Source organism: Protobothrops mucrosquamatus, unplaced genomic scaffold (assembly GCF_001527695.2).
Source record: "Protobothrops mucrosquamatus isolate PMUCROS unplaced genomic scaffold, P.Mucros_1.0 scaffold2180, whole genome shotgun sequence".
Taxonomy (NCBI): domain Eukaryota; kingdom Metazoa; phylum Chordata; class Lepidosauria; order Squamata; family Viperidae; genus Protobothrops; species Protobothrops mucrosquamatus.
Window position 1 is genome coordinate 708,454 of NW_015388273.1, and position 12,023 is coordinate 720,476.

A 12,023-nucleotide genomic window follows, 5' to 3' on the forward strand; every position below is an offset into this window, starting at 1 on the left:
TCACTGTCTATTGATTCAGATGCTTCTATATAAGAAAGTAAACACAAAGATATTACATGAAAGTAATAATAACTTAGTGTACCTACTTAGGATGTCGAATGTCTGGCAGTGATCGCTCCAAGGCTATATTGTTGCTTACAAAAATATTGAAACCATTTTCCCGATAAGCAGAATCATCACCGTCTTCTTCTGTGAGAGGATATGGCTTTCCTTGTTCACCTTTCCCTGAAATGGTATTAAATCAAAATCTGATCAGAGATGAACAAGATCACAGAAATGGTTAGCAGTTTGTCTGTAAATTAGAATTCAATGGTGAAAAAAGTAAGGTTCTGCATTTGGGCAAGGGGAACCAAATGTACAGATATAGTATAGGGGGTGTCTTGCTCAATAGTAGTAACTGTGAGAGGGATCTCGGAGTCCTAGTGGACAATCACTTAAATATGAGCCAGCAGTGTGCTGCAGCTGCCAAAAAAGCCAGCTCAGTGCTGGGCTGCATTAACAGAGGGATAGAATCAAGATCACGTGAAGTATTAATACCACTTTACAATGCCTTGGTAAGGCCACACTTGGAATACTGCATCCAGTTTTGGTCACCATGATGTAAAAAAGATGCTGAGACTCTAGAAAGAGTAGAGAAGAGCAACAAAGATGATTAGGGGATTGGAGGCTAAAACATATGAGGAAAGGTTGCTGGAATTGGGTATGTCTAGTTTAATGAAGAGAAGGACGAGGGGGGACATGATAGCAGTGTTCCAATATCTCAGGGACTGCCATAAAGAAGAGGGAGTCAAGCTATTCTCCAAAGTGCCTGAGGGCAGGACAAGAAGCAATGGATGGAAACTAATCAAGGAGAGAAGCAACCTAGAACTAAGGAGAAACTTCCTGACAGTTAGAACAATTTATCAATGGAACAATCTGCCTTCAGAAGGGGTGAATACTCCAACACTGGAAGTTTTTAAGAAAAGACTTGACAGACATTTGTCTGAAATGGTGTAGGGTTTCCTGCCTGAGCAGGGGGTTGGACTCAATGACCTCCAAGGTCCCTTCCAATGTTGTTATTATTATTATTATTATTATTATTATTATTATTATTATTATTGTTGTTGTTGTTGTTGTTGTTGTTGTTGTTGTTGTTGTTGTTGTCTCCTTTCTTTGAAAGATGATACTGGCAGGATTGGAACTGGAGGTCATAAAAGGAAAACTGGAGAAAGTAACAGAGTATAAACTGGCAAGCATAGATTCTAGTACCATGAAACTATTAGCTAAACTCTGTGCTTTTTTTGTTAAAAAAAAAAAAGATGCCGGAACTCACACATGTCATACAACCCGCCTTGCCTATCCTACAAGGTTCCATTCAAAAAAGGTGCCGGAACTCCGTTCTGGGCGTTCTATGACAAAAAAAGCCCTGGCTAAACTTGATAATTAGATTGATGATGATGATGATTTTTGTGGTTTCAAGTCATGTTGACTTAAAGGTTTCAAGTCATGTTGACTTAAAGGTTTCAAGTCATGTTAACTCATAGCAACTGCCTGGATTAGTCCCTGCAGTACTCTTAGCAAGATATTTTTAGGAAGTGGTTTGCCTTTGCTGTCTTCCCAAGGCTGACACAGAATAACCGGTTCAAGGTCACCCAGATGGCTTCATGTCTGAGAGAGGACTAGATCTCGCAGATTCCCAATTTTTAGCCTGATTCTTAACCACTACATAAGCTGGTTCTCAGATAAAAATTGCTAATGTAATTATTATGAAAACAATACTATGAAGCTGGTCCCAATTCAGCAAATGTCAAAGGTAACCCAAATTCTCAAAGCTCAAAAGTTACATCCTAGTGTTTACATAAATATGTACACTATTTCTTATTGGTTAATACCACTGAATTCAGAAAGCCTTACTTTTGAGTAAACATACTCAATATTGACAAGAATTAACATGTCAATAAATTAAAATATGTGCTTGTGTGAAATATGTGAATATGTGCTCGTGTGAAATATGTGAATAGTTATTTTGATCTAGTTTGAATGAGCTATACACTAGCTTACTGAAACACTGCTGGTAACACATGGGTTGAAATTTGGTGACTGTATTCACTATGATGCCCAGTGGCCTGGCTCAGGGAATGTCATCTTTATGGACCTTAGAAACAAGTTTTCACAATCGCTGACCCCCTTTATGGAAAGCATAAATGGTTTTCTAGAAAAACATTGTAGCATAGGCACTGGAATGTGGTAAGCTGTCTGCCAGGGGAAAGGTCCTTTTTTGGTATAACTGGAATTAATTAATTTGATTACTGTTTCTTTTTTATATTTTTATTTTACTTTTTAAAAAGTTGAAACACAAATACAAAACTTCAAAAAAACCTTTTCTTTAAAAAAAAATCAACAATCACCAGAGGAAAAAACCAACAAACATAAAAGATATTTTTTTAAAAAATCTAACCAATACACACTTATTATACACCCAGTTGAATACTGATTAATATATCACAACAATATTAGTTTCTGACCCCTTGAGAACATGCCCCATTTTTTTTAAACTACTAAATCTATTTGCAAATTATTAGCCTGACATCTTTGTACTATATTAATGACCATATAGTTAATAGGAAGAATAATAATTAGAAGAGCAAGATTAAAGTTTCAAAAACCTCTATTAACAAACTGTTATTGTAATCAACTCATAAAAAAACTCACCATGACATCTTATCTATGTCCAGTTATTCCAAAAGATAACACTGATTCATCCTGGATCAAATATCCACATTTGTTTCTTAATACCATTGTCGTCATCGTCAGCAATTAAGTTGTATCAGACTGTCGGCCACTCCACGGATCAACACTCTCCATGCCCCTCTGTCTTGCACCACCTCCTTCAGATCCGCCATAGTTATCCTTGTCTCATCCTTTATATGCCCAGCCAGTGGGTACAAGGGCAGGCCCTTCTCCTTTTTCTGCTGATCACTCCCAGCATGATTGACTTTTTGAATGAATCAACTGTCATGACATGACCAAAATATGACAGCCCCTGTCTTGGCTTCAAGTGATATTTTGGGTGAGGTTCGGTATAGGACTTTTTTTTTTTTTGCAGTCCATGGGATGCTTAATAGTCACCTACAGCACCACAGTTCAATGGCATCCACTCTTCTATTTGCCTTTTTCAGAATCCAAGTTTCACATCCATAAGTAGCAACTGGAAAAATTATTGCATTAGCTCTTCTGCATTTGGTTGTGAGGCTGATGTCTTTATTATTCTATTTCTATTTCTATTTCTTTCTATTTCTATTATTTCTATTTCTATTTCTGTTCTATGAATAGAATAGAGCTGGAAGGGACCTTGGAGGTCTTCTAGTCCTTCTAGTCCTACTCTTAGATGTTACTTCCTCCTCCAGGATATCTGATTCTGTTTCTGATAGGTCACCTTTCCCTTTTATGGCTTGGACTTTTTTTTCATTTATGTAAAGTTTTTCTGTATATTCCTGCCAACTTTCTCTGATTGCTTGTTGGTCATGCAATTCCTGCCCATCACATCCTCTGATCATAGCTTTTCTTGCCATAAAGGGATTTCTGACTTTCTTTACATGTATGACCTCTAATGGCTGCTTCCTCCAGTTTCTGACATTGCTCAGTCCAGTACTTTTCTTTATTTTATTTTGCCTCTCTTTGGAACTTTGCTTTTAATCTTTGTATTTCTTTCCTGCCACCAATGGCTTTTGCTTTCCTTCTTTCTTCTGCAGCCTCTATTGTAGCTTCTGATACAATTTGGCCAATTTCCTTGATTTCTTGTATGTAATATGTTTGTGGGCTACTTCAGTGACAATTGTTTTTATTTTCTCATGTAGCTCATCTGGTTGTCTTTTGTTCAAATCTGTTCTTATCTTCAACTGCATATGCTGGGTGAATCTTCTTGATGTCAAATTTCTGAATCATGGGTGGTTGTTTGACATTGCAACACCTAAACTTTACCTTGACAGCTAACAGTTCATGGTCTGACCCTCAACCTGCATCAGAGAACGTTTTCACAGCAAGGATGGTACTTTCCCACTATTTTTGCACAATATGTAGTCAATTTGTTTTTAATGTTCTCCATTTATTGAAGACCATGTATATAAACACTGCTTGAGTTATTCAAACCATATGCTCATTGTGCTTAGCTATTGTTTGTGATATAGCTGAATCAGATGTTCTCCTGCCTCATTTTGTTCATCAAGGCCAAACTTGTCTGTGATCCCTGTTTCCTCCATTTCTTCCACTTCAGCACTGAAATCTCCATTAATATAAATAATGGCTTTCTTTGGTGTTTGTTACAGAGTTTCCTGAATTTCAGCATAGAATTCTTTGATGTTCTCTATTGCTGAGTCAGTGTAGTAGGAGTGTCAATTCGCAGAACTGTCATGTTGCAAGGTTTTCCATTGATCTATATTGCCATTATCCTATTACTGATTGTTCAAAAACTTTCTATGGTTCTGCCCACTATTTAATGCAGTATGAAACCCATGTCTCTTATTCTTATGGTTTGATTACCAGAGTTGTATACAATATGAGTTGAAGAAGCCACAGCCAGTCCAATGAACTTCACTGATGCCTAGTATATTAATGTTGAGGCTATTTTTAATACAATTTCTTATCAATTGTTCTCTGGTTAATATAATAAGTCCAATCTCCAAAGTTGGTCTATGTTCCCCCCAAAATCCAGTTAGAATTATTTTGCAATTAAATGTGATAAATCCATTCCCCAATCTTCTTTGATCTTCCTAGGAAAGCCAATTTATCAATTGTCACTCAGTCAGGTTTCTGCTATTGTAAAAGAATGCAGTTTTGAACTTCAGAGAGATGTGTGGAATAGACTCAGTTCTAAATCTGCAAATTCTAACTCTGTAAACGTCATATTTCTTTCTCATTTTTTCTTTTTCTTAGGACTGAATAATATTTGCTTGAAGCTACCCCAGCTATTCTATGTATACTCCATAAAATATTACACATATCTTCCCATATGCTTTCTATTGTGAAAATAGTAAGTGTGGCATACTTTCCAAATGTGGAAAATTTTCAGCTGTCACTTAAAAAACTATCAATAAAGGGATGGACCAGTCAAGTGCAGGAAATCAGGAGTCCAGGCAATTCAAATTAATATATAGGTTTATTTGTTGCTAAAGTGCTCTATAAAAATCTGAATCTAACAATCAAAGGGAGTTGGTGGTAGATAAGAGTCAATGTGGGCTGGATCTAGATCTCTTATGGGCACTGATGACACTTTTGACCCCCTTGCTTGGGATGATTCTGGTCATCTCCTACAGTTATAGCGTTACACAATGACCAGGAAAACCTAAGATCAAGTTCACCTTTAGTCATAGAAACTTACTGGGTGATTTTGGACCACTCGCTCTTAACCTTTCTCACAGGAAAAGGGAGACCCTTATTAGCTCTTGTAAACCATTCTTGGTGGAATGAAAGCATGTACATCTGAGTAATGACTAAATGCTGACAAGGTCCAAGAATTTTTAGATAGAAATGAAGCTCATTCCTGAAACTGAGGCAGTAATAGTCAAATAATCTGAAAGTGAAGATGTTTAACTTAATGTTTTCCCTTAGGAGCAGTCCAGCTAGGGCAGTGGTGGTGAACCTATGGCACGCGTGTCAGAGGCGGCACTCAGAGCCCTCTCTGTGGGCACACATCCCATCGCCCCAGCCCCGCCTCCCCCTGTGGCCCCCTCCTCACCAGCAGCCCCCCAGAGGAGAGTCACCCCAAAGCGCAGCCCACGTGGAGCAGTGCAGCCAAGGACATGGCAGCCATGCAGCGGGGACAAGACTCCGCCTTCATGCCCCATCATGTGCAGTTGATGCTGCGGGGTGTGGGCAGAGGGCATGGCTGCCATGGCACTGCTGGGCCGCTTGGACAATCTGCGGCGAGCCATGGAAGCGGTGAGTGGTCCTGTGGGTGGGTGGGGTGGTGGGCGAGGCAGGGGGTGGGGTGGGGGCAGAGCAGACAGGACGAGGGTGGAGCAGGGGCAGGTGGGGGAGCAGGGTGGGGCTAGATTTTGGGCACTCCATCTCTAAAAGGTTTGCCATCACTGAGCTAGGGTGTAGGATGATTCACAGTGGCAAGGTGGATGTGGCTAGTGGGTGTGCCCATCTGAGTATAGCTGGTAGGTGTGGCTGGATGGGCGTGGCCAGGTCAGCATGGAAGAGTAGGTGCGACCAATTTGGTGCAGTTGACTTGGCATGGATGACTAGGCATTGATGGGTGGGCATGACTGGGTTGTCTCAGCTATGTAGAAATAACTGGATCAATGCCACTGAGTGGGCATGGCCAGGATGGCATGAAACAACTCATCCTAGGCAACTGTATGTGTGGCCATCTTGGTGCCCCAGCAGCAGAAAAATCAGCTGGTAATGTGCCAGCAAATGGAAAGTGGGGAAAGGGACAACTTGCAGTGAGGGGAATCACAGAGGAAACGTTCTCCTGTTCTGGGCCCAAGGTGTGATGGAACTGCAGAGCTCATCATTAGGGCTGCCCTGCCTGGCAGGTGCCTTCTTGCCTCCCAGGATGGGAAGAGGGAGAAAGAGGAGTTCCCCCCCCACCTGCAGAAATGCTCCATTTTCCATTTTCCAGTCCCACTTTCTGATGAGAGGTTTCCCTGCAAAGTTTGCAAGCAAAGGAAAGAGGAGGGAGGAAATGGGAAAGAGGGTGAAAGGGGGTGAAAGAGAAGAGGGTGGATATTTTATATTTTCACTGCAGTTTGACATAGTTACCATATTTTCCCCAAAATAAGATACCGTATATCATGAAAATAAGCCCTAGCTTGATTTTTACATGTGCGCCCAATATAAGCCTTACCCCCAAAATAAGCCCCACTTAAGACCCTGCCCATTGCACCTGGTTGCACAAGGTGGGGTGAGGCACGTGGGTAAAAATCAAGTTAGAGTGGGGATTGGGGATGGAACTGCCCTACGCACCCCGTACCCACTTACCTTAGGACAGTTGCATGCCTCCTACACCCCAACACTGCCTCGTCTTATCGGCACACTTCTGCTGCTGCTGCTCGCCACTGCTTGTGCGCATTGCCCCCGGCCTCCATTTCACCATCAGAGGCCTTCTAGAAAGTCAGAGGACAGTGAAACAGAAGCTGGGGGGCACTGCACATGTCAATACAGAGCTCGTTTCTTGTCTGCAAAGGCCTTTCAGAAAGGCCTCTGACGACAAAATGGAGGCCAGGGGCAATGCACGCAAGTGGCCGCAGAAGTGGACCGGTGAGGCGAGGCAGGTGTCAGGGAGTGGGAGGCCTGGCAGCGGTGGTGGTGAGATAAGCAGGTAAGATCTCCCAAAAATAGGACCTGGTGTCCCTTTTGGAGGCAAAAAAAAAAAAAAAAAAAAGACCGGGTCTTATTTTCTGGGAAACACAGTAGTTCTTGCTTTGATTCTCCTCCAACCATAAAAATATCTTAACAATTTGATTTTGGATACCACTCTCCATCTCTAAGTTCTGATATTTGTTTCTGAATAAGAGGCAAAGTAGTTTTACAGTTATGCACTGTGTGTTATACTTCCTTTGTACTTAGACTGTGGCACTAAAAATGGGTACTAAATTATTATATTATACCAATGCATGTCATAAATGCCAATATTGTTTTCCTGCTTCTTATTCCAGCCATTTATTTCTCTTGCCCTGCTTCCACGTGTAGTGTTGGGAAACTCACGGTACATAGGAGATGTATCAGTTTGCCTTCTTTGGTTTCCTGACTATATTGGTCTATGTCTTCCTAATAAGTGTTTCCCATAGTTAAGGCAAAATATTATAAACAGTCCTAATTAAATGTGGAATCCTGGTTTCCTTGATTGTTGACCCACCAGAATATAAACTAGGCAAATTTCCATTTCATTTATGGGTATGCACATCATTCCTTTGGACCTATCAGGCAAGAGATTCTTATCTGGCCATCCTGCCAAGATTAGAAGCAAGAGTAGCATAAGAACATAAATCATAAGAATATTAAAAATCACAGTGATAGCCAAAGATTTGTCTTATCTGCATTCTGTTTCTAAAGTGAGAACTTGATATTTATGAAAAGGCTACCCCATTTTCCCTCTCCAGTGACTGGATGGTTAACCATCATTACTAGCAAATAAAACATAACCTATCTTTCAAGAAGTTGGCTAGCCCCTTTTAAAGCTATTTGCTGACATTTTATGTTAGCAGATTTCATTTCTAACTATGCACAGTGTATAAAGAAATACTTGGTTATGGGTTTTATGGGGGAAAGAGAGAATCTCCCTTAATTCTTTTTAATCATACGAATCCTATTACAGAATTATTAAAGAGGTGTCTATCTGCTGTCTCCACATCCCATACATTTTTATATTCCTGACTGCCTTGTGTCAACTTTATAAGAGATGGTGTTACCTCTGAGTATGAAAGCAACATACAGCATATATTACATTTATTACTATTCTGCAAAGGAATATCAGCTTTTCATTTTATAATCCAATCATATACAACATGTTATTGGAGAGAAGAAAGAAATGTTTATGTGAGTCAACTGATAATTTTATTCTCAATAAGTTAGTGTCTCCCTGAAATTAAATACAGTAGTAATTCCTGTAGTCATAAGTGTATGGTAGAATGTCCTAATAAATGCCATATCAGATGACTGGTCCTTCTCTTATACTGTCCATACTGATTGGAAATGTGGGATGCATTCATTCTGGAGATTCAGAAAATTGAACCTCAGATCTCATGCTTGCCAGACAAATACTATGGTACTGAATTACAGCAGAAGTACTTGAAGCACAGCAAAGAAGAGAGGAAGAAAGATTCTTGACTTAAAAACAAAGAAAATCAAGAATTAGTGAGCCAAGAAAAGGAACATTATTCCCTCATGTTGGTACAGATGTACAGTATAATAGCATAAAAATGTCAGGCTATCAGACAAATCAGTACCATTGCCAGGTATGCAATGCTAATTATCAAGTTAACTGCTCAGAATGAAATCCTACAAAACAAAACCCCCAGATTTTCTTTTAACCTACAATATTTCACATGTAATGAGTAAAGTATAAAATAATAAAGTAAAGTATAAACATTTCCATATAGTAATTGGAGACATCAGGAAGGGTGAGATGGAAGGAGGAGAAATATGGAGGAGCTATCAGAATGCCCTTTTTATAATATGTGTGGTTTTTAATTTTTTATCTCAAAATCATTCAAGTACTTATGTCTATGTGAACGCAACACAACACACACACACTTCCTTTCCTTTCCTTTTTCTTGTTAGCTTGTATCTTATATTTCACATTTAAAAAAAATAAAATAGATAGACCCATTGTGCAATCAGGGAGTCTTTCTCTGATGGATAAGCAGTGGCAGGCAGGACTAGGAGGGCTTTTGAACAGTTTCAGATTGTGCACCATTTGCCTGCACTTTGTGTCACAAGGCCTTATGCTCACCACTCACATGATTCCACATGGATTACAGTAACACATCTAAATGGGGCTGCCCTTGAAAAACATCTGGACAGCCATTTGTCTGAAATGGTATAGGGCTTCCTGCCTGAGCAGAGGGTTGGACTAGATGACCTCCAAGGTTCCTTCTAACTTGTATTATGTCTGCATCCCTCGAGGAGATTCAGACCAGCTCCAAAACTGGTATATCCTGGCTGAGGAAGCAGAGATCGACCGCACCAGAAGACAATGACGTGGAGGGAGATCATGGGGGAAGTCACCAGTGGAACCATCCCGAAAGCCAATGAAGCAAGCACCAACCGAGAGTAACCTATACCCCCTCCCTCTGATGAGAGACATGATAGCACACCTATTGAAAGGAAAAATCTTTTCGAAACTGGACTTAAGGGAGACGTACTACAGAATTAGAATTAAAGAGGGAGACAAATGGAAAACAGCTTTCAATTGTCCCTTAGGATGTTATCAGTTCCGGGTTCTATCCTTCAGCCTTCAAGGGGCACCTGCAGTGTTCATGCAATTAATAAATGACGTGCTTCGAGAGCACCTTTATAAGGGGGTGCTTGTTTACCTGGATGATATGCTGATATTCACTGAAACAAAGGAGGAGCATGGAAAATTAGTCAGAGCTTGAAAAAACTCTGAACAGCTCACCTGTATGCCAAACTGTCAATGTCATGGTTCCGACAGATGAAACTCTTTAAAAGAACTTCGAGGCATTGTTTACCTTAAAGAATCTTTTATTTGAGAAACAAAGTATCGGCACTACATAGTTGCAACCAAAAACTAAATTCCCCTCCCCTGCATACAAAGCACAATTCCCTCCTCCAATAAGCAGTCATAAATCACATTCCCCAATTAGTTTGAAGCGCGGGCTTTCTCCCCCACTCTCCAGCCCGCCAAAACTCTATCAACTCTGGGCCCAATGACCTTGGGTTCCCACTGCTGAGTTACTATTGTTATGACTAGCTGGACTCTTATCCACATTCCCCCTCCTAGCATCAACTAACTCTAAAAGCAATAGTGAAAAATGGCTGCATTTCCATCTGTTGCCAAAGAAAGAACATCAGATGTTAGCAGCATTGACCGTCTAAGTGTGAATATCATAAGGAAAAAATTGACTACCTGGGATATCGCATCTCGCCAAATGGCATAGAGATGGACCCTGAGAAAGTCTGAGCTATACTGGAATGGGCTCTGCCCCACACCAGGAACAATTGCAAAGTTTCCTTGGATTTGCTAATTTTTACCAGCAATTCATCCCCTCTTTTGTGCAGATCGTGTTACCAATTACTAACTTACTAAAAACCAAAAGGGAGGGGAAGCCGAAGCCAAGTCAGCCATTGAAATGGACAGTAGAATGTCCATTTGAAATATTAAAAAGACTATTTTCTGCAGAGCCTCTTCTAAGGCACCCTGACACTGATAAACTGTTCGTGATTCAGGCTGATGCCAGTGACGTAGCCATAGCAGCAGTACTATTACAGGAGAATGATGAAGGGAAATTACAGCCTTGCGCATGCACATCAAGGAAACTTACAGAGACAGAACAAAGGTGGGCAGTCTGGGAGAAAGAGGCTTATGCTGTACAATGGGCCCTTTTAAACTAGCAGCATTTCCCAGATGGGAACAAAATTCCTTTCCAAGTGTGGATCAACCACAAGACACCCAGAAAACTAACCCCTAAACAAGCGAGGTGGTCACAGCATTTCCACTGGTTTAATTTCACTCTAAAGCACTTACCGGGAGGAAATAAGTTCTTAGTGGACGCATTATCCAAACAGTCCCAGTACAATAGCAGAACAGAGATAACAGACCCACTCATGCAACAAAAGGGGCGTTGTCTTACCTGAACGCCTTTTCTCAGTATGGAGATGGAGAATTCACCAATGGGTTTTCACTGTCTGCCTGCTCTTGAGACCAAGTAGCCAAACTTGCCACGCTCCTCTTGCTAGTAGATCCAGTCTTAACGAGGGCGAAGCGGCTGCAGATGAACTTGACATTGGCTCTTAATTCCCTAGAACGGCCTATCTGACCTCAGGGAGGGTGTGAATTCTCCATCTCCGTACTGAGAAAAGGCGTTCAGGTAAGACAATGCCCCTTCTCCAGTACAGGAGATGGAGAATTCACCAATGGGACATACCAAAGCCCTACTGTCCCGATGGGGGGGAAACAGATAAGGCCGGATCGGGGTTCACAGAGACTACTTGCTGAAGGACCCTCCTACCAAAGGAGGCATCCGTCGAAGCAAAACGGTCAATCTTGTAGTGGCGTACAAATGGAGATGGCGAAGACCATGTCGCAGCTCTGCAAATCTCCTCGATGGACGCCTGAGTGGCCCAAGCCGCAGAGATTGCAGCACTGCGAGTGGAATGGGCTGTAAGATGACTCGGAGGCGGTAGAGAAAGAGACTGGTACGCTTCCGTGATACAATTGCGGATCCACCTGCCAATGGTGCCCGCTGAAACTTTCTGTCCCATGGTAGCCGACCGGAAGGATACAAAGAGTGCTTCCGATCTACGGAAAGGCTCTGTATGTTTGAGGTAATGCCTCAATGCCCTGCAAACGTCCA

The 12,023-nt window shown here is 41.3% G+C and overlaps 1 protein-coding gene across 1 annotated transcript in view; it reads right to left on the reverse strand.

Annotated features, from left to right (window-relative positions):
• The window catches only part of GALNTL6 (polypeptide N-acetylgalactosaminyltransferase like 6), a 527,250-nt gene that overhangs the window by 492,293 nt on the left and 22,934 nt on the right, over positions 1 to 12,023 (reverse strand). The window contains exon 3 of the mRNA XM_015824280.1: positions 87 to 225. Coding sequence (XP_015679766.1) covers positions 87 to 225 — 139 coding nt within the window. The remainder of the gene's footprint in view (positions 1 to 86; positions 226 to 12,023) is intronic.